The sequence below is a fragment of the Pelophylax lessonae genome, assembly GCF_965119305.1.
Source record: "Pelophylax lessonae genome assembly, chromosome: 4".
NCBI classification, from domain to species: domain Eukaryota; kingdom Metazoa; phylum Chordata; class Amphibia; order Anura; family Ranidae; genus Pelophylax; species Pelophylax lessonae.
Genome location: NC_138771.1, coordinates 568,543,430 through 568,566,668, shown reverse-complemented (window position 1 = coordinate 568,566,668; position 23,239 = coordinate 568,543,430). Strand labels below are relative to the sequence as shown.

The 23,239-nt window shown below is 41.5% G+C and overlaps 1 protein-coding gene across 1 annotated transcript in view; it reads left to right on the top strand.

Annotated features, from left to right (window-relative positions):
• Window positions 1–22,971, top strand: part of BIN3 (bridging integrator 3) — a 108,337-nt gene extending 85,366 nt beyond the window's left edge. Inside the window, exons 3-9 of the mRNA XM_082253400.1 lie at window positions 461–501; window positions 1,570–1,631; window positions 2,186–2,322; window positions 5,095–5,135; window positions 15,112–15,253; window positions 20,454–20,588; window positions 22,633–22,971. Of these exons, the coding sequence (XP_082109526.1) occupies window positions 461–501; window positions 1,570–1,631; window positions 2,186–2,322; window positions 5,095–5,135; window positions 15,112–15,253; window positions 20,454–20,588; window positions 22,633–22,779 (705 nt within the window). The 3' untranslated portion in view covers window positions 22,780–22,971. The remainder of the gene's footprint in view (window positions 1–460; window positions 502–1,569; window positions 1,632–2,185; window positions 2,323–5,094; window positions 5,136–15,111; window positions 15,254–20,453; window positions 20,589–22,632) is intronic.
• Window positions 22,972–23,239: the final 268 nt, after the last annotated feature.

Sequence of the window (23,239 nt, the reverse complement as noted above, 5' to 3'; positions counted from 1 at the left end):
TAAGGGTCAGGAGAGGGTAGTGCACAGAGTGTAAGGGTCAGGAGAGGGTAATGCACAGGATGTAAGGGTCAGGAGAGGGTAATGCACAGGGTGTAAGGGTCAGGAGAGGGTAATGCACAGGGTGTAAGGGTCAGGAGAGGGTAATGCACAGGGTTGTTGTACAGAGGTTGATCTCCCAATCTTCTTGCTGTCCCCACTTGCTTTAACCTCCAAGATAGGAATTTTGAGTTGCCTGTAAAATCCTTTTTTTTTTTTTTTCTTTTTTTTTTTTAAAGCATTTCCAAGGAAGAATTAGTCACAAATAACAGTTACAGGACCATATAAAAAGGTGTAATTGTTATTGAATCTGGATGTTTGGGTCCCTTTTTAATGATGTTCTGTGATGGGAATGAGTGTTGTCATGTACTGGCTGGGATCCGGTCACTGTAATGGGGCATTAATGTGTCTTCTCTGGTTTCAGGTAGAAAGAGACTTTGAACGGGAATATGGCAAACTCCAACAGTAAGTCGCCTCTTTATAATGTTCCTTGGGCTCAATTCAAAAATCTGACAGAGAGGATAAAGATCCTTATTCTCAAGAAAGGTGACAGTCTGACCAGATTTTAAAATTCCAGTGACATGGTGAAGGAAAGGGCCTCATGCTTTAGTTAAAATGTTACTAAACCCATCAATTTACCTGCTTCCCAAACTGGTTACATACAAGGCATGAAGTGAAGGATGGACTGCCACAGTCACTTGTGCTCTCAGCCAAACTGTCAAGCCGTCAAATGGCTGGTGTCTTAATTGATCACGTGCAGCACCGTTGGCTTTGCTACTGTCTTGTTTCAGTTATATCATGAAATTCATTACAGGCGTCTATCTTCTGCATGCTTTTTATTGTTATATTGTATATACCATTAAGGCTTCCCCCACAAATCTTTCACATACAACACTATAACATGCTCACCATTAGGCATCAACCCCTAATGCGCATATGGCTGTTTTACGGCTGTTATATGTGGCATGGAAACTGATCACCCGATATTGGATTACTCCACGAGTGCCCACCAGGGGGCAGTGGGTGGAACAAGTAAACCATACGCGAAAAACTGACATATCCGCATATGAACGCCCCAAAAAATGTTATTCTATGTGGCAGCCGTGGCTGGAAGTTCCAGGACTAGCACCGCATCGGCTAATGGGTCCCTGACTACTCCAAGGATAGAAAAGTGTTGGGTTGTCCAATGCAATGCAAGAGGAGTTATTTGTTTTTTCTTCTTTCTTCTTTTTCTTTGTTAGTTAAAGAAAAATGTTCTACACCCGGAGTTCTGGGATTTGTACTTTACTGAAACTGCTTTGGGTGCATAAAGTTACACTACTAGGACAAACGTATGGCATTCTTTACTGCTGATTAGTTAGAAAAAATGTACTAATGTCTATATATGCAATATCTTGTGTATGTCTATCACAAAATGTCTGATGTATGTACTGTTCTAAATGTATGCCTTATGATTTGACCCAATAAAACCTTAATTTTTCTGATTAAAATAAAAAGTATGTTCACCATTATTTTTCCTTCTTTATCTCACAGGCTGGAAGACCAGACTAAAAAGCTGCAAAAAGACATGAAGAAAAGCATAGAGGCCGATTTAGGTATGGGTATCTTTCCTGCACCTTTTCTTTAGCTCCCATGCACTGATCACTTTCCAGGCCTGCTCTTTTGGGCTTCATTAGGAAAATGCAGCTTGCTTTTCACATTGTGAGACAGGGCAGTTGACCTGCAGTTGATCTCCTTCTGACCTTTTGAATTTCCAGACTTTGTATGGGGAATCAAGCAGTTCTGAAGCAAACAAGGCCTTTTGACACACACCCCAAAACACTCTCTCTGTATTTCTCTTGCATAGACTGTTGACCTCTTTCTGAAAATGCTAACCACTTGGCAGCCTTGCTGATCTTGTGATTTTTAGTGCTTTTTCAGTGTTTGACCTTGAGCAAGAATGCATTTAGTGAAGTCTGAAGTACTTGTTTACTTGTTAAGTGACTGAGACTTTATTGATTCCATTAGATCAGCAGCCAGACAAGTAGCATTTTCAGAAGAAGAGGAGTGCACTGGCAACCTCAACATTTCTCTCAGCACTGATTTCCTTTAAATCATTAGCACTCTATTCATGTGTAGTTTCATATGAATGTATTTCTTTCCTTACCAGCCATGTCGAAGTCGGCAGTCAGGATCTCCTCCGACCTGTTAGGGAACCCCTTGTGTGAACCAGATGCAGATTTTCTAGGGATGGTGACTGCGCTAGACACAGCAATGAAACGTATGGATGCATTTAATCAGGAAAAGGTACTTGTGACACTAGCATTGTATGTGTGTGCTTGTGTCTATTTGCGTGTTTGTGTATGTGTGTGTGTGTATATGTGTATGTATGTATGTGTGTGTGTGTGTGTATGTGTATATGTGTGTGTGTGTGTGTGTGTGTGTGTGTGTGTGTGTGTGTGTGTGTGTGTGTGTATATATGTGTGTGTGTATATATATATATATATATATAATATATATATTAGGGATGCACCGAAATGAAAATTCTGGACCGAAACCGAAAATGCAGGATGCCCTTGGCCGAAAGCCGAAACCGAAAATTAATTTTTCCCCCAAATAATTTTAAAATAGATAGAAGAGGGGCATACACCAAAAACAGCCAGCGACGTACACCTGTCGCTGCCACCCTGTCACAGTATATGTACTGTGACAGGTTGGCAAGTGGTTAATTTAATTACCAATGGTATTTGTATTATGCAGCATGAGGGGGTTAATGTATTGCCACTGCTGGTCACTGATGCATTAGTGACCGACCAGTGGCAGTTAATTAACCCCTTTGTGCTTCATTAGTGCAACCAGTATCAGTGTTAATTAACGCTGGTTGCACTGATACTGGTTGACTGGTTGCACTAATGCAGCACAAAGGGGGTTAATTGACTGCCACTTGTCGGTCACTAATGCATCAGTGACCAGCAGTGGCAATATATTAACCCCCTCATGCTGCATAATACTAGATACCATTGGTAAGCTCGCCTCAGCTCCCCCCCCCCCCCCTGCCTCAGCGTCCCTCTTGGCAGTACACCCCCCCCCCCCCCCGCCTCAGCGTCCCTCTTGGCAGTACACCCTCCCCCCCCCCCCCCCCCCCGCCTCAGCGTTCCTCTCGGCAGTGCTGCGTCCCTCCCCATCCCAAGGATGCAATCTCCTTACTCTGCTCCTGTGTCCTTCCTTTCAAAAGACGCACCTCTGGCCGGCGGCCCGCGATGTCACTACTACTACGATCTGTGCATGAATGAACTAACAACACACCGGGCGCGCGGGTGAGCAGCCGCTAATAGCTAAAAACTATGTGATCGTTTCACTTCCCTGTCAGAGGAGATACATGCCTGCCAGGGAATTGAATCGCTCACATAGTTTTAGCTATTAGTGCCGCTCGCCCGCCCGGTGTGTTAGTTCATTCATGCACATCGCAGTAGTAGTGACATCACCGGGAGGCGGGCCGCCGGCCAGAGGCGCGTCTTTTGAAACCTGCGCTGCGCCTGCGGCGGCCATCTTTAATGTCTGCATCTTTAACCCATTTTCGGCCGAAATGGAATAAGCCCATTTTCGGCCGAAAATTTTGGTTGCCGAAATTTCGGTGCATCCATAATATATAAATATAAATAATACACGCATTCACCGGCCACTTCATTAGGTACACTTGTTCAATTGCTTTGTAACTCAATGCATTTAGGCATCTAGACGTGGTTAATACGACTTGCTGAATTTCAAACCGAGCATCAGAATGGGGAAGAAAGAGGATTTAATGTGGCATGGTTGTTGGTGCCAGACGGACTGCGGATCTACTGGGATTTTCATGCACAAGCTACTCCAGGGTTTACATTGACTTGTCAGAAAAAGAGAAAATATCCAGTGAGTGGCAGTTGTGTGGATGAAAATGCCTTGTTGATGTCAGAGGAGAATGGGCAGACTGGTTTAAGATGATAGAAAGGCAACAGTAATACAAATAATCACTTGTTACAACCAAGGTATGCAGAATACCATCTCTGAATGCACAATACATGGAACCTTAGAGCAGATGGGCTACAGCAGCAGAAGACCACACCCAGTGCCACTCCTATCAGCTAAGAACAGGAAACTGTGGCTACAATTACCACAGGCTCACCAAAATTGAACAATAGAAGATGGGAAAATTGTTGCCTCGCCTGATGAGTCTCTATTTCAGCTGCCACATTCAGATGGTAGGGTCAGAACTTGGAGTAAACCACATTAAAGCATGGATCCATCCTTCCTTGTATCAACGGTTCAGGCTGGTGGTGTAATGGTGTGGGTGATTTTTTTTTCTTGCCACATTTTTGTCCCTGTAGTACCAATCAAGCATTGTTTAAATGCCACGGCCTACCTGAGTATTGTTGCTGACCACGTCCATCCCTTTATGACTACAATGTACCCATCTTCTGATGGCTCCTTCCAGCAGGATAATGCACCATGTCACAAAGCTCACATCATCTCACCACTGCTTTCCTGAACATGACAATGAGATCACTGAACTCCAATGGCCTCCACACTCACCAGATCTCAATCCAATACAGCACCTTTAGAATGTGGTGGAATGGGAGATTTGCATCATGGAGGTGCAGCCAACAAATCTGTAGCAACTGCGTGATACTATCATGTCACTATGGACCAAAATCTCTGAGGAATGTTTCCAACATCTTGTTCAATGTATGTTATGAAGAATAAAAGCATTTCTGAAGGCAAAAGGAGGTCCAATCCTGTACTAGCAAGGTGTAGCTAAAAAAATGGCCGGTTAGTGCATATGTATGTATGTGTGTGTGTGTGTATATATGTGTGTGTGTGTGTGTATATATATATATATGTATGTATGTGTATATATGTGTATATATGTGTGTGTGTATATAAAATATATATATATATATATATATATATATATAAGTTATCAAAGCGAACCTTATGCCTGCACTACTTTGCACAGCTAATATCTGTGTGTTCCTTAACCCTGCATTTTCCACCCAAAGTCAATGTAACTTTAACACTCAGATTTGCATGTTCTTGGTACAGGTTAACCAAATTCAGAAGACTGTGATGGATCCTTTGAAGAGGTTAGAAATACCCCATGTGAAATCCATATTACTGCTTTAGAATGTCAGCAATGCAGTTGGCTTGTAATTCATGTGTTAATTAACATGTATGAGTTACTAAGTTATTTAATTACAGTGCTATATATTTTACTCATTCAGAAGGCTTAAAGTGTACCTCCAGTTTTGCTAAGAGAATCTCAATCACCTCTAGGTGATATATACATTATACATTATAAGGGTTTTAGCAAAATGTTTTGCACATTTCCTAAAAAAAAACGTGTGAGCTTTCTGCTGACAATTCATATCCCGTATGCCAGGTCCAGTCTGGCAGGGATCTGCGGCAGTTTTCTATACTAACTGCAGCTTTCCCTTTCTTAACTGGGAGCAGATCCTGCACAAGTTTTCTTTTTTTTTTTTTTTTTCTTTTTTTAAGAAACTGGTGTGAGTGACACAGAGGGGGGTTGTGGTATTAAGGTGTTATGGCTCCAGTGGGTGACGGTGTGTTTTTGCACCTGGCTTCAATGGGTGACGTTTAAAGGGATTGTAAATGCAGAAGGTTTTTTATCTTTATGCATTCATGCAGGAGTGTCTAAGCTGCATGGGACTCCCTTCCTCATTGGCTGAGACAGCAGCGTAGCGCGATTGGCTCCCACTGCTGTCAATCAAAATCATTGAGCTAATCGGGAGAGAAAGAGGGTGGGGGCAGGTCGCGGCTCTGTGTCTGAATGGATACAGGGAGCTGTGACTAGGCTTGGGTGCCCCCATAGCAAGCTGCTTGCTGTGGGGGCACTCAACATGGGGGAACGGCCAGGAGAGCCGAAGAGGGACCTGAGAAGAGGAGGATCCAGGCCACTCTGTGGAAAACTACTGCTGAGCAAAACAAAAAAAACAAACAAAAAAGAGGCCTTACAATCACTTTAAGGGCTAAGTGCACCTTAAAGTGATGGTAAAGTCTTGTTTCTCTTATGTTCATTGACGAACACAGCTCCTGATCTTCATAACCATTCGGTTATACTGCCCCCTACAGGAGTAGGACACTAGGCAGAAAAAGAATCTGGCTATGCCTATGGGCAGTCCCAGGGGGTATACTCCCTGTCCCTGCTATAGTTACTCGGTCTTTTTTCTGCCTAGTCAGGAGTTTTTCAGAATTTTTTTAGATAAACATTTTTTTCTCCTGGATTTTTTTTCTTTGAGATCTACAATCAACTGCCGGACTTGGGCGGAGGCTGGCCTGCAAGTTAAACGTCTTGCGAGGTCGCATACGACCGGGTCTCAGCCCGAGTTGCAGCGTTCCTAGCCGACAGCCCCCCCATTTTGATGGAGAGGGTTTCTGTCTGGAGCAATGCCCGCTTGGTTCCTGGTATGGTGAGTAGCCCCCCCCCCTCTCCCCCCAGAGGGTTTCAGGGTGGACATGGGCCCCTCCTTGGGACGGCCGGACCCCCTTCTTCCTCTCCTTCCTTTCAGGGACCCCCCTTTTGTCTGTCCCCTCCCCCCCTCCCCCTCCACTTATGCTGGTGGGTGGTCTGGTCCACCTCCTGGGGTGGTAGCAGGGCACTGTGCTGGCGATGGGGGCTGGGGGGGGGGGTTTCTATTCAAGTAACAAACCGGTAAACTTACCTGCTCTGTGCAGTCGTTTTGCACAGGGCGGCCCAGATCTTCCTCTCCTTGGGTCCCCGGTTTGAACTCCTTGCCCCCCCCCCCCCCTCCTGTCGAGTGCTCCCACAGCAAGCAGCTTGCTCTAGGGGCACCTGAGCCGAGCTGCAGCTCCGCGTGTCCATTCAGACCTGCCCCCCCTCTCTCCTAATTGACAGCAGTGGCAGCCACTGGGGCCGCTGCTGTGTTTCAGCCAATCAGAAGAGAGAGAGTTTCAGATGACTGAGGCATTTGTGGAAATCGCTGGATAGAGATGAGGCTCAGGTATGTTTGAGGGGGGGGCTGCTGCATACACAGGGCTTTTTATCTTCATGCATAGAATGCATGAGGATAAAATGCCTCCTGACTTTACAACTCCTTTAAAGTTTAACTTGTATCCTAGTGCAGACTTCTGAGAAAATCCACCAATCTCACACACAAAAAAAGAAATTACATTTCTGGGGACATTGTGAGGAACCCATCAAAGCAGCCATGTTGAAACGAAGCAACTGTTTCATAAAATTGCAGCTTGTTGTGAATTAAAATGGAAGGTTTTTATGTAATAACACTACGTTTTAAAAATGCTGATATAACAATATACAGAATATTCTATATTTTTATAGATTTTTTTTTTTTTAAATGTGTAGTTTTCCTTTTAAAGAATAAGTTGGATTAGTATTCCTAAATTGTTGTGATTTTGCCTTTATGCTCCTTTCACACGGGCGCACTGCCCGACAGAGTCCGCTTTGCTCAGCTAGGGATTGATCCGCCGATCCCCGCTGAGCATGCGGATGACCGTTCCGTCTCCGCTCTGTATGCAGAGAAGGAGTTGTCAGATCCCAGCTGTTCTCTATGGGGAGATTGGATGAGAACGGACCGCCTGTCTGTTCAAATCCGATCCGATCATCCAGATGCATGGAAAATAGGGTTTCCATCCAGCTGGATTCCACGGACAGGATGGGATAGCAGCGGGTGTCAGCGGAGATGTCTCCGCTGACACCCACTGCCCCATAGGGATGCATGGAGCATCCAATCAGATCCGCCTGAAAAACTGACAGGCGGATTGGATCGGAAAGCCCGTGTGAAAGGGGCCTTAGAGTTATCCCTGCATACACTGCCCCTAATCTTCCCTATGTATACAGTTTTTTTATACACTTTATTAGCACAATGACTATTCATGTGAATATAAAATATCTGAGGATCATTGGGGATGTGTTTTCTACCATCATAATGTGTGTCCTATTTGTTACGTCACACAGGATACATGGCTGTGAAATGCACAGGGAAGGCTAAATATATGTCCTATAGCAGTGATGGCGAACCTTGGCACCCCAGATGTTTTGGAACTACATTTCCCATGATGCTCAACTACACTGCAGGGTGCATGAGCATCATGGGAAATGTAGTTCCAAAACACCTGGGGTGCCAAGGTTCGCCATCACTGTCCTATAGCATTAACGGTTCTGCTGCCCTACCTGATATGTCACATACCAAATATCTCCCCCTCATAGCTTTAAAACTCATGGAAGCAGACTTCGGCAGGATATTCTATATTGTACATACACATTTAGCAGCAGATATTTATATATCGTAGTTTATACATATTTATAGCACCAGGCTCTGTAATATTCTGTTATACACCGGTATAGTAACAGGCTTTGTACATGGTATATGTAGTATACACCGGTATAGTAACAGGCTTTGTACATGGTATATGTAGTATACAGCGGTATAGTAACAGGCTTTGTACATGGTATATGTAGTATACACCGTTATAGTAACAGGCTTTGTACATGGTATATGTAGTATACAGCGGTATAGTAACATGCTTTGTACATGGTATATGTAGTATACAGCGGTATAGTAACAGGCTTTGTACATGGTATATGTAGTATACACCGGTATAGTAACAGGCTTTGTACATGGTATATGTAGTATACAGCGGTATAGTAACAGGCTTTGTACATGGTATATGTAGTATACACCCGTATAGTAACAGGCTTTGTACATGGTATATGTAGTATACAGCGGTATAGTAACAGGCTTTGTACATGGTATATGTAGTATACACCGGTATAGTAACAGGCTTTGTAACTGGTATATGTAGTATACAGCGGTATAGTAACATGCTTTGTACATGGTATATGTAGTATACAGCGGTATAGTAACATGCTTTGTACATGGTATATGTAGTATACACCGGTATAGTAACAGGCTTTATACATGGTATATGTAGTATACACCGGTATAGTAACAGGCTTTGTACATGGTATATGTAGTATACAGCTGTATAGTAACAGGCTTTGTACATGGTATATGTAGTATACAGCGGTATAGTAACAGGCTTTGTAACTGGTATATGTAGTATACAGCTGTATAGTAACAGGCTTTGTACATGGTATATGTAGTATACAGCGGTATAGTAACAGGCTTTGTACATGGTATATGTATATGTATATGTAGTATACAGCGGTATAGTAACAGGCTTTGTACATGGTATATGTAGTATACACCGGTATAGTAACAGGCTTTGTACATGGTATATGTAGTATACAGCGGTATAGTAACAGGCTTTGTACATGGTATATGTAGTATACAGCGGTATAGTAACAGGCTTTGTAACTGGTATATGTAGTATACAGCGGTATAGTAACAGGCTTTGTACATGGTATATGTAGTATACAGCTGTATAGTAACAGGCTTTGTACATGGTATATGTAGTATACAGCGGTATAGTAACAGGCTTTGTAACTGGTATATGTAGTATACAGCTGTATAGTAACAGGCTTTGTACATGGTATATGTAGTATACAGCGGTATAGTAACAGGCTTTGTACATGGTATATGTATATGTATATGTAGTATACAGCGGTATAGTAACAGGCTTTGTACATGGTATATGTAGTATACACCGGTATAGTAACAGGCTTTGTACATGGTATATGTAGTATACAGCGGTATAGTAACAGGCTTTGTACATGGTATATGTAGTATACAGCGGTATAGTAACAGGCTTTGTAACTGGTATATGTAGTATACAGCTGTATAGTAACAGGCTTTGTACATGGTATATGTAGTATACACCGGTATAGTAACAGGCTTTGTACATGGTATATGTAGTATACACCGGTATAGTAACAGGCTTTGTACATGGTATATGTAGTATACAGCGGTATAGTAACAGGCTTTGTACATGGTATATGTAGTATACAGCGGTATAGTAACAGGCTTTGTAACTGGTATATGTAGTATACAGCTGTATAGTAACAGGCTTTGTACATGGTATATGTAGTATACAGCGGTATAGTAACAGGCTTTGTACATGGTATATGTAGTATACACCGGTATAGTAACAGGCTTTGTACATGGTATATGTAGTATACAGCGGTATAGTAACAGGCTTTGTACATGGTATATGTAGTATACACCGGTATAGTAACAGGCTTTGTACATGGTATATGTAGTATACAGCTGTATAGTAACAGGCTTTGTACATGGTATATGTAGTATACACCGGTATAGTAACAGGCTTTGTACATGGTATATGTAGTATACAGCGGTATAGTAACAGGCTTTGTACATGGTATATGTAGTATACAGCGGTATAGTAACAGGCTTTGTAACTGGTATATGTAGTATACAGCTGTATAGTAACATGCTTTGTACATGGTATATGTAGTATACAGCGGTATAGTAACAGGCTTTGTACATGGTATATGTAGTATACAGCGGTATAGTAACATGCTTTGTACATGGTATATGTAGTATACACCGGTATAGTAACAGGCTTTGTACATGGTATATGTAGTATACACCGGTATAGTAACAGGCTTTGTACATGGTATATGTAGTATACAGCGGTATAGTAACAGGCTTTGTACATGGTATATGTAGTATACACCGGTATAGTAACAGGCTTTGTACATGGTATATGTAGTATACAGCGGTATAGTAACAGGCTTTGTACATGGTATATGTAGTATACAGCGGTATAGTAACATGCTTTGTACATGGTATATGTAGTATACAGCGGTATAGTAACAGGCTTTGTACATGGTATATGTAGTATACACCGGTATAGTAACAGGCTTTGTACATGGTATATGTAGTATACAGCGGTATAGTAACAGGCTTTGTACATGGTATATGTAGTATACACCGGTATAGTAACAGGCTTTGTACATGGTATATGTAATATACAGCGTTATAGTAACAGGCTTTGTACATGGTATATGTAGTATACACCGGTATAGTAATAGGCTTTGTACATGGTATATGTAGTATACACCGGTATAGTAACATGCTTTGTACATGGTATATGTAGTATACAGCGGTATAGTAACAGGCTTTGTAACTGGTATATGTAGTATACAGCTGTATAGTAACAGGCTTTGTACATGGTATATGTAGTATACAGCGGTATAGTAACAGGCTTTGTACATGGTATATGTATATGTAGTATACAGCGGTATAGTAACAGGCTTTGTACATGGTATATGTAGTATACACCGGTATAGTAACAGGCTTTGTACATGGTATATGTAGTATACAGCGGTATAGTAACAGGCTTTGTACATGGTATATGTAGTATACAGCGGTATAGTAACAGGCTTTGTACATGGTATATGTAGTATACAGCGGTATAGTAACAGGCTTTGTAACTGGTATATGTAGTATACAGCTGTATAGTAACATGCTTTGTACATGGTATATGTAGTATACAGCGGTATAGTAACAGGCTTTGTACATGGTATATGTAGTATACACCGGTATAGTAACAGGCTTTGTACATGGTATATGTAGTATACACCGGTATAGTAACAGGCTTTGTACATGGTATATGTAGTATACAGCGGTATAGTAACAGGCTTTGTACATGGTATATGTAGTATACAGCGGTATAGTAACAGGCTTTGTACATGGTATATGTAGTATACAGCGGTATAGTAACAGGCTTTGTAACTGGTATATGTAGTATACAGCTGTATAGTAACATGCTTTGTACATGGTATATGTAGTATACAGCGGTATAGTAACAGACTTTGTACATGGTATATGTAGTATACAGCGGTATAGTAACAGGCTTTGTAACTGGTATATGTAGTATACAGCTGTATAGTAACAGGCTTTGTACATGGTATATGTAGTATACAGCGGTATAGTAACAGGCTTTGTACATGGTATATGTATATGTAGTATACAGCGGTATAGTAACAGGCTTTGTACATGGTATATGTAGTATACACCGGTATAGTAACAGGCTTTGTACATGGTATATGTAGTATACAGCGGTATAGTAACAGGCTTTGTACATGGTATATGTAGTATACAGCGGTATAGTAACAGGCTTTGTAACTGGTATATGTAGTATACAGCGGTATAGTAACAGGCTTTGTACATGGTATATGTAGTATACAGCGGTATAGTAACAGGCTTTGTACATGGTATATGTAGTATACAGCTGTATAGTAACAGGCTTTGTACATGGTATATGTAGTATACAGCGGTATAGTAACAGGCTTTGTAACTGGTATATGTAGTATACAGCTGTATAGTAACAGGCTTTGTACATGGTATATGTAGTATACAGCGGTATAGTAACAGGCTTTGTACATGGTATATGTATATGTATATGTAGTATACAGCGGTATAGTAACAGGCTTTGTACATGGTATATGTAGTATACACCGGTATAGTAACAGGCTTTGTACATGGTATATGTAGTATACAGCGGTATAGTAACAGGCTTTGTACATGGTATATGTAGTATACAGCGGTATAGTAACAGGCTTTGTAACTGGTATATGTAGTATACAGCTGTATAGTAACAGGCTTTGTACATGGTATATGTAGTATACACCGGTATAGTAACAGGCTTTGTACATGGTATATGTAGTATACACCGGTATAGTAACAGGCTTTGTACATGGTATATGTAGTATACAGCGGTATAGTAACAGGCTTTGTACATGGTATATGTAGTATACAGCGGTATAGTAACAGGCTTTGTAACTGGTATATGTAGTATACAGCTGTATAGTAACATGCTTTGTACATGGTATATGTAGTATACAGCGGTATAGTAACAGGCTTTGTACATGGTATATGTAGTATACACCGGTATAGTAACAGGCTTTGTACATGGTATATGTAGTATACAGCGGTATAGTAACAGGCTTTGTACATGGTATATGTAGTATACACCGGTATAGTAACAGGCTTTGTACATGGTATATGTAGTATACAGCTGTATAGTAACAGGCTTTGTACATGGTATATGTAGTATACACCGGTATAGTAACAGGCTTTGTACATGGTATATGTAGTATACACCGGTATAGTAACAGGCTTTGTACATGGTATATGTAGTATACAGCGGTATAGTAACAGGCTTTGTAACTGGTATATGTAGTATACAGCTGTATAGTAACATGCTTTGTACATGGTATATGTAGTATACAGCGGTATAGTAACAGGCTTTGTACATGGTATATGTAGTATACAGCGGTATAGTAACATGCTTTGTACATGGTATATGTAGTATACACCGGTATAGTAACAGGCTTTGTACATGGTATATGTAGTATACACCGGTATAGTAACAGGCTTTGTACATGGTATATGTATTATACAGCGGTATAGTAACAGGCTTTGTACATGGTATATGTAGTATACACCGGTATAGTAACAGGCTTTGTACATGGTATATGTAGTATACAGCGGTATAGTAACAGGCTTTGTACATGGTATATGTAGTATACAGCGGTATAGTAACATGCTTTGTACATGGTATATGTAGTATACAGCGGTATAGTAACAGGCTTTGTACATGGTATATGTAGTATACACCGGTATAGTAACAGGCTTTGTACATGGTATATGTAGTATACAGCGGTATAGTAACAGGCTTTGTACATGGTATATGTAGTATACACCGGTATAGTAACAGGCTTTGTACATGGTATATGTAGTATACACCGGTATAGTAACAGGCTTTGTACATGGTATATGTAATATACAGCGTTATAGTAACAGGCTTTGTACATGGTATATGTAGTATACACCGGTATAGTAATAGGCTTTGTACATGGTATATGTAGTATACACCGGTATAGTAACATGCTTTGTACATGGTATATGTAGTATACAGCGGTATAGTAACAGGCTTTGTAACTGGTATATGTAGTATACAGCTGTATAGTAACAGGCTTTGTACATGGTATATGTAGTATACAGCGGTATAGTAACAGGCTTTGTACATGGTATATGTATATGTAGTATACAGCGGTATAGTAACAGGCTTTGTACATGGTATATGTAGTATACACCGGTATAGTAACAGGCTTTGTACATGGTATATGTAGTATACAGCGGTATAGTAACAGGCTTTGTACATGGTATATGTAGTATACAGCGGTATAGTAACAGGCTTTGTACATGGTATATGTAGTATACAGCGGTATAGTAACAGGCTTTGTAACTGGTATATGTAGTATACAGCTGTATAGTAACATGCTTTGTACATGGTATATGTAGTATACAGCGGTATAGTAACAGGCTTTGTACATGGTATATGTAGTATACACCGGTATAGTAACAGGCTTTGTACATGGTATATGTAGTATACACCGGTATAGTAACAGGCTTTGTACATGGTATATGTAGTATACAGCGGTATAGTAACAGGCTTTGTACATGGTATATGTAGTATACAGCGGTATAGTAACAGGCTTTGTACATGGTATATGTAGTATACAGCGGTATAGTAACAGGCTTTGTAACTGGTATATGTAGTATACAGTGGTATAGTAACAGGCTTTGTAACTGGTATATGTAGTATACAGTGGTATAGTAACAGGCTTTGTACATGGTATATGTAGTATACACCGGTATAGTAACAGGCTTTGTACATGGTATATGTAGTATACAGCGGTATAGTAACAGGCTTTGTACATGGTATATGTAGTATACAGCGGTATAGTAACAGGCTTTGTACATGGTATATGTAGTATACAGCGGTATAGTAACAGGCTTTGTACATGGTATATGTAGTATACAGCGGTATAGTAACAGGCTTTGTAACTGGTATATGTAGTATACAGTGGTATAGTAACAGGCTTTGTAACTGGTATATGTAGTATACAGTGGTATAGTAACAGGCTTTGTACATGGTATATGTAGTATACACCGGTATAGTAACAGGCTTTGTACATGGTATATGTAGTATACAGCGGTATATCCGTGTAGGTTACACATATTTCTAGGACCATGCTGTGTAATGTTTTATGTTCTATACATCGGTATAGTAGCAGCTGTGTAATGTATGGTATATGCAGTATACACTGGTAACTGTTTGTGTCTTCAGGTATAGCAGTGTCTTCCCCTCACTGAACATGGCTGTAAAACGTAGAGAGCAGGCTCTGCAGGAATACAAGAGACTCCAGACCAAGGTGGAGAAATATGAGGAGAAGGAGAGGACCGGGGCTGTGATTGCCAAGTTACACCAGGTCAGTGTATGGTTAATAGTAACCAAGTTGTGCTGTTTTTGTTTTGTTCTTTGTATAGGGACATTTTGTGTAAAGAGCAGCACCTCCCAGATCACTTACTATATCAAAACGTATTAATATTCTTTTCCTCCTGTGCCTATTTCTGACATTTCCGCTGCTATTTCAAGAAACCACTTCCTTTCAGTTTGGTGAAGTGTCTTGTACAGTATCGGCATGCTTGTCATGGGTTGAATATGCAACGTCATTGGCTCTGGCCGTGCCCCTCTAGTCCAGTATGTATGATGCAATGTCAGATTATGCAATCGCTAGCCTGAGGCCATTTCTATGACTTGTAAATCTGCAGTACTGTCACTGAGCCCAACAGCAGGGATTGCCATTTACAGTTTAATATTGAGACCTGCCTGATCTCCCCCCCCCCCCCCCCCCTTATTTCTGTCTCCTCCACCCACTTCTCTCTAATTGCCAGCGGCAACACAGATTATTCATGAGGGCTTCCACTTTTCTTTTTCTTATGTATAATATATACCGATACATCATAAATTCCTTCCCACTTTAAAAGTGGAACATTCACATGTATGTATTTACAATGTGCATTCTCTGCAGTGCTGCAGATAAATATTACATACATGGATAGAAAGTGTCTGAGTCCCATGCAATAAACCGATTTTCAGGGAAAAATGCATGATTTACTAATCCATTTCCCATTATTTTTTTCAGTTGTGCAATATGTAAGCACTGCATTGCTGATAGCCCAGTGTGTGATAATGATGGGAAGCGGCCTCCACCTCGGCTCTCCTTAAACAACACATTCTTATGTGTTCAGCCTCACCCCTGGGGCTTAGTCACAGAGGTGGTCCACTGCTTAGTCGTAGAGGTGACCGACTTTATGACTAAGCCCATTGGGCAGGGCCAAACATGCCAGGGGGCGTGGTTTAGGAGGAGCTGAGGCTTCTTTCCATTCTCACACACTTGGCTATTGGCAGAGCAGCGCTCACATATTGCACAGCTTCTATGCTTCCCAGGATTAACTTTTAGATGCAAGCACCTATCCATATGGTGGATCACCGAATTCGCAAATTTAGCACTTTGAGCAGCGCTCCCGTTTGTCTGTACAGGTCACAGTGAGCAAAACTTCTTTCAGTTTTGTATAGTGTGAGGGACAGTGCCATCTTAAGAGCATTAAAGGGCTCCGGGCAATGCAGTGCACTGGGGCCCTGCCTACACAATCACCCATAAGAATAAAAATGCAAAAGATTGATAAGGCGATTTTTATTGGTACGGTAGTGCCAGGCTAATGACCGCTTTGAAGTGTTGTGGCTGGGTCCGGTAAACACACATGGACGGGAGTCAGACTCGACTGTCCTGTGTGTGCCTGTTCCTGTGCAGGAGGACAGACATTCCTGCAGTTGTGGGCTCCCCCTCCATGGCCCAAGTGGCCTCACAGCAGCGCAGGGCCGACAGGCGCTTGCCACCTGCTAAGTTCAGCGGCGTGATGCACACGGGAATCGGGACTAATGCTTGGCTGGGGGTGGGTCACTGGGCAGGTGGCGCCCCCCCCCGGGCAAGTGGGGACACTTTCAGTAAGATGGCCCTGGTGAGGGAAGGTTTTAGCGCTGGATGCAGCTGCACACACCTCTGTAATCTGGAGCTAAATTCAGCTGCGTAAAAAAAAAGAAATCTGCATCCAAGCTGCTGTGTATGGGTCTGTATTTAATGCTGTATGCATGTAAACAGTTGTGTTAGTGTTTACATGTATCCAGAATTTAGCATATATATGTGTACACTTTTTAGCCCTAAATACCATGGATGACAGACAGCAGGAGCCACCTGCATCCTATCTAGCAGCTAAGGATACTAGGCAAAAGAAGCAGCCTGTGTCCTACAAAATGGGTTTATTGGGATGTACGCTGGTAACATTGGCATAAAAAATTCACGTAGGATCTTGCTGGCAGCATGAGCCCTTAGGGCTCATTCAAATAAAACTGCATTCTTTACCGCCTCTCTAAAAAGGGATGAGCGGTGGATCGCTTTTCAGAGGGCAAAAGAGCAGTGGCTGCCAGGCATTCAAGAGTTGGTAAAGCAGTGGCTGCCAGGCATTCAAGAGTTGGTAAAACTGTGGCTCAACCACATATTTTATCACTGCCAATGTAAACAAGGCCTTACTGCTAACTGGGGCCTTTTGCAGAGATTTCCTCTCAATTACTGTTCAGCTGACAATGGTTTCACCAGATAAGCAGTGGAACATAGTCTGCAACAGAGACGAAAATTGAATAGTTGAGAAGGGTTAATAACATTACCTTCCTGCCTGGTGAAACAATTGTCACAAGTACATCAAATGAGAAATGGCTTTAAAAACCTGACAGGGGTTCTAACCCTCACTCATTCGATCCAAAAAAGTTTTGGCTAAATGTATTAGACACTTTTAAGACCTTTATAACAGGACAGTGGGCACAATTAACTTAGCGATATTTTAACGTATCCGAGTATGCGGTAAAATCACGCACAACGTTCAGAAAAATGAAACTATTCACAAAGAAACTCTACTTAAAACTTTGCATTCGCTATCTTTCCGAAGTATGCCTTAAATACCTCATGAAACCTTGCAGTAAGTTATCGCAAGCATCTGATGATATGCTTTTTCCGAAAAAGTGTAAGGCCAGCAATTTAGTAATGGCTGGTATAGCATGGCTTCTCTGTGTTGGGGGCTAAAGGTACCCTATGAGTTGTGTAGAACGCTCCATGAGAAGTGGCTTGGATAACCTGAACTTCTGCAGGATATCCGGATCCGTGAATTGATCCAGTAGATTAAAAGGACCACTTGAGATCTCCTCTTCTTATGCATTGCTTTAAATTCCAGAAAACTATATAAAGGAAAAGGAATTGGCAGCACTCCGGGTTGAGTCAAAATCCAGATTTATTGACTGGACATCCAAATAATGACAATCGTGACAAGGTAGACGGGTTTCACACACTGACTGTGTGCTTAATCATTAAGGTAATGATTAAGCACACAGTCAGTGTGTGAAATGCGTCTACCTTGTCACGATTGTCATTATTTGGATGTCCAGTCAATAAATCTGGATTTTGACTCAACCCGGAGTGCTGCCAATTCCTTTTCCTTTATCAAGTTTTCACGGAGGCGAGCCGGGGCATGCACCTGTGTGAGTCATCAGGCAATTACACCACCTTGAGCAGTGAATCCTTGTCTGTTCAATTAAATTCCAGAAGACTGGATTCAAAGGGCTCCATCATCTTTGCTATGGCGTCTGCCAGCCTCCAGAAACCACTCCCGACTAAAATATAGCTGCATTTTCCAACCTATTTTATTAAACCAAAGACTGGGGGGGTCTGACCATTGCCATAGTTATTGCATAGTTATTGCAAGCTTGCATTTATTTATTTCCTTTTGTGAATTGACTTTATTGCCTATTTATGCATATGCATACTAGCACATTATGCCATTAATGGCCTTGCAGGTTTTTTTTTTCCAAACATCGGAGATTTACAACCACTTTAAAGCCAAACTCCAGTTATGATCCTTTTTGCATACTTTACTGCTGATCACAATGTCTGCATTCATGTTTCATACCTGAGGGACTGCTGGGAAAGATGACAATCATTGTAGTAGCTGGTGCTACCACAGTGATCTACTGGGTCCTGTGCCAAGCATCTGCCACACTGAACACTGACCAAGGCCGGACACTCATTGGCACTGCCACCATTCACTGCGGTGTCAGTTTACAGTGGGGCAGCCGCTCAGTACAGGACCTGGAAGAACTCCAACTACTGCAGTGATTGTTAGTTTCTACAGCAGTCTTTCTAGTATGAGAAATGCATACTTCTATTGTGCAAGCTGAACCAATATAAGTAGCAATAAAAATCATACCTGGAAATCAGCTTGTAACATATTGGTTGACCTATCATTCTCCAACAAAAATTATGTTTTATATTAGGGATCGACCGATTATCGGCAAAGCCAGTGTATCGAGGGCCGATATGAACTTTCCCCGATATATCGGAATCGGCCACCAAGGTGACCGATATTGTCGATATTTTGGGAAAGTGCTTGTACCGGAGTGATGCCTGCAGCTAGAGGCATCAATCACCCCGGTACCGGCGTCCATAGCCTACGGTCGGCTGTCTTGTAATGACAACCGATGCCCGGGCAACCATCCTGCATGGCCGCCAAAGACCCAATCAAAGCTGCATTCGGCTCTGATCGGGCCTCCGTGTAAAAAACCCGGAAGTGATTTCATGATATCGCTTCCGGGTACTCGGGGGCAAATTAAAAAAAAATGCCAGCATTCAAAACATCCAAACTTGGCGTTTCAAATGCTTTTGAGTACAGAGGAGGGGTTTGGGGTCTTTTAGACCCCCAGATCCCTCCACAACAGTACCTGTGGGAAAAAAAAAATATATATTTTTTAAATGTATACCGATATCCGATGACCAAAATATCGCTATCGGCATTAAAAAAGCGAAATCGGTTGATATATTTGGATGGAGATCCTAATTATGCTAAGAAAAGAGTAGTGCTTTTGCACAAAACTTATAAAAGTAAATGAGTGTCCTCCCGCTCTCTCAAATGTAAATGCCATATTGATGCTCTGCTTAAAATGGAAAAATATATATACGTCCACCAGAGTGCACCTGAGAAATCTGACATAAAAGGGGGCGGTACTTGATTTCCCAGCTGTAGATACCTTTAGACCTTGTGAGATCAGGGTTAGACTAGAGAGTGGATCCCTGGAGGTCATAATCTGAATGAATCATTGCTATGACATGATTAATGTTTTGTACAATGCATCCTGTATATCTGCTAATTTTGTATACTGGAGAAGTCCTTGTCTGAAACAACTCGGTGATTCTTAGAAGTGTAATAATAATGGCTGTAATGTGTGATGCAAAATGTGATTCTTTAATAAAAGCAGATTAAATAAAAATTTAAATGAGTATTTGGGCTGCTGTTAATATATTAGAAAGTGGTACTTCATGTATTATGTTTTCAAGGATTTCAAGTGAGCGGATATGGTTTGGTGGCATGATCTTGGCACTGTTTTGTTGTTTAAAAGGCCTGGATATCATTCATTCTTTTGGAAGCTGTTTTAGATACCAAATGCTGCCATCTAGTGTTGTATTAGTGAAATGCATCTGATCACCCAATAAATCGTGTATGATAATTAAATCTTCTCCACTTCAGGCCAGAGATGAATTGCGTCCAGTTCGGGAGGACTTTGATATAAAAAACCGTCAGCTATTGGATGAAATGCCAAAGTTTTACAATAGTCGCATAGATTTCTTCAAACCCAGCTTTCAATCGCTGATCCGAGCCCAGGTATATAGTGTCCTGTGCATCAGGCCTTTATTTTTGTAGGTAAAAGTATTATGTAAAGTGGGAAAGTGTTAATGTCGGTGTATATTTATTTTTTACTCTGTGAATTTGGAAAGTTTGAGAAAAATGGTGTTCATCTCCACTCTGTCCAAAACTAAAAATAAGCATTTGCCTTTAGTTGTACTTTAATTAAAACAAAAAAATATTTGCTGATCTCTCTGACAACAATGCTTCATCCTCTCCAGCCCATTTTTCTCCCTCATACTAGCTGTGTCTGTGCAGTGAGCCCTCAAAGATTTGAATAGGGCCATACTCCTAAGGCAGGCCATAGACGGTGCAGATTTCAGTAGAAAGTAGGTAGACGGTAGAAATTTGCATGATTCCCCCATCAACACAGACCGTGCTGACAGGGCAATCCCTCCTGCCGAAAAATTGTCTGCTTTATAAAGCAGTGAGTCTGACATTGACCAACCATTCACTGCAGGTAAATCATTCAGGTGTATTTTGGTTTGAATGAGTTTTAACCACTTTTAACCATGAGTTTTTTATCCATTGGGTTTCAGTGGTTATACCGGGATGATGCCTGCACCTACAGGCATCATCCCGGTATCATTTTTTGCAGCCGAAAATCCCCTTTCAGGCAGAAGTGATCCGAGCAGCTAATTAGCCACTCGATCACTTCTGCGGGTGGCGGAAGGTAGTCCCACCTCCCCCGAAGCCTCTCCCGGGCTCTCTGGTCTCATTGCGGAGGTCAGGAGCGATGGCGTTCCCCTCTCTCTGTAACCCTGCGACCAACAATAAAAACAAAATACACAAACACCCTCAATTTAAAAAACCCTTCACACACATTTGATCCAGAGGAAGGCAAAAAACCTCAATAAAGCATAATCCAATTTGCTCCAGCGGGGGAAACATTTCTTCCTGATCCCACCCCTGAGAGGCAATCGGACATCCCCTGGATCAACTTTAATTATAAATATTCGTATCCAGCTATATTATGTACATTTAGAAAAGAATCCAGGTCTGTCTTAAAAATCCACTGAGCTGCCCAGAACCAGCTCTTGAGGGAGTCTATTCCACATTTTCACAGCTCTTACTGTGAAGAAACCTTTCTGTATTTGGAAATTAAATCTCCTTTTCCTCTAGACTTAGAATGCGCCCTTGTCCTCTGTGATGACCTTAAAGTGAATAACTCAACAACAAGTTCATCATATGGACCCCTTATGTATTTATACGTGTTGATCATATCCCCCCTTATTCTCCTCTTGTACAGGGGCAAAATGATATCTTTCTCTTCGGAGTCCATGCCTCTGTTAATACAAGAAAGAATTTTGCTTCCTTTGGAAACTGCGCCTTGGCATTGTATGCTATTATTAAGCTTAGAATCTACCAGATCCTTCTCCACCAATGACACCCCCTGGTATGGATGATGCATGCATATTCTGGGCCCCAAAGTGCATAGCTTTACATTTATCAACATTAAACCTCATTTGCCACATACAGTAGTTGCCCAATTAAACAGTGCATTGAGATCGGCTTGTAAGTTGGAGACATCCTGTAAGCACATTTTTCCACTGCATAGCTTGGTGTCCTCTGCAAAGACTGAAATGGTACTTTTAATCCCAGATCCTATATCATTTATAAAGATATTAAAAAGTAAGGGTCCCCACACTGAACCTTGGGGTACACCACTGATAACCTTAGACCATTCAGAGTTTCGGAGTGAGAATCATTAACCACTACACTGTGAATTCTGTCTTAGCCAGATTCTGTTCATTTACAAACGTATTTTTTCAGGCCTGTAGACCTTTGCTTACACATTAGCTGTGTGGGGAGTGGTGTATCTGGGTTAGATTAGGTTAAAGTCTTCAGCAGTGATATCACTAAGTATTGTGCCCACCTCTCTTTCTTTATTTCCTTATTCAAAGCATCCTCTTTACTACCAAATTCCAGGCGTACTTCAATTCATACTTCCTGTTATTTCTGTAATTTTTCGACTTCTTATTCTGATCCTACAGTGAATCATCGTGTCCTTCCTTTTTTCTAGGTGGTGTATTACACAGAGATGTCCAGGGTGTTCGGAGAGCTGGCCCAGCAGGTGGATGAGATTCAGCTCACAGATGCTGAAAGAGAGAGGGAGAATGAAGCCAAGCTAGCCGAGCTACGTGCTCTGTCCATTGTAGCGGATGATTGATGATACTGGACATTAATGAAGGGTTTGGGAAATTGTTATATGGAAATGTTACCTAAGGTGACCTCTGCTTAAGCACTAACTGGATCCATGTTAAGTAAATAAGGTACTCCCAATACGAACCCTGCTGGGCCTGTGCTGACACTTAAGTATTCACCATTGACATTCCATGATGCCTGACAATAGCTGCTAATACACTACAATAACCCATGCCTGATGTCCACCATAGTCCTTTACTGACTGTATGGCCTTGTATTTCCTGTTACATTGGAAACGACAAATATGTGAAGTACGGGGAGATTGAATTAACTCCTAAAGTGCCTTTGTAATAATTTTACTAAAAGTCGACTGTTATGGGAAAAAAACTTCTATACATTGAGCTCTTCATTTATCAAATGATCTCCAATCAGAACTGTGTGTTTTTGCCTGTGCAGCATAAAAACATGATATCTTCAAGTTGATT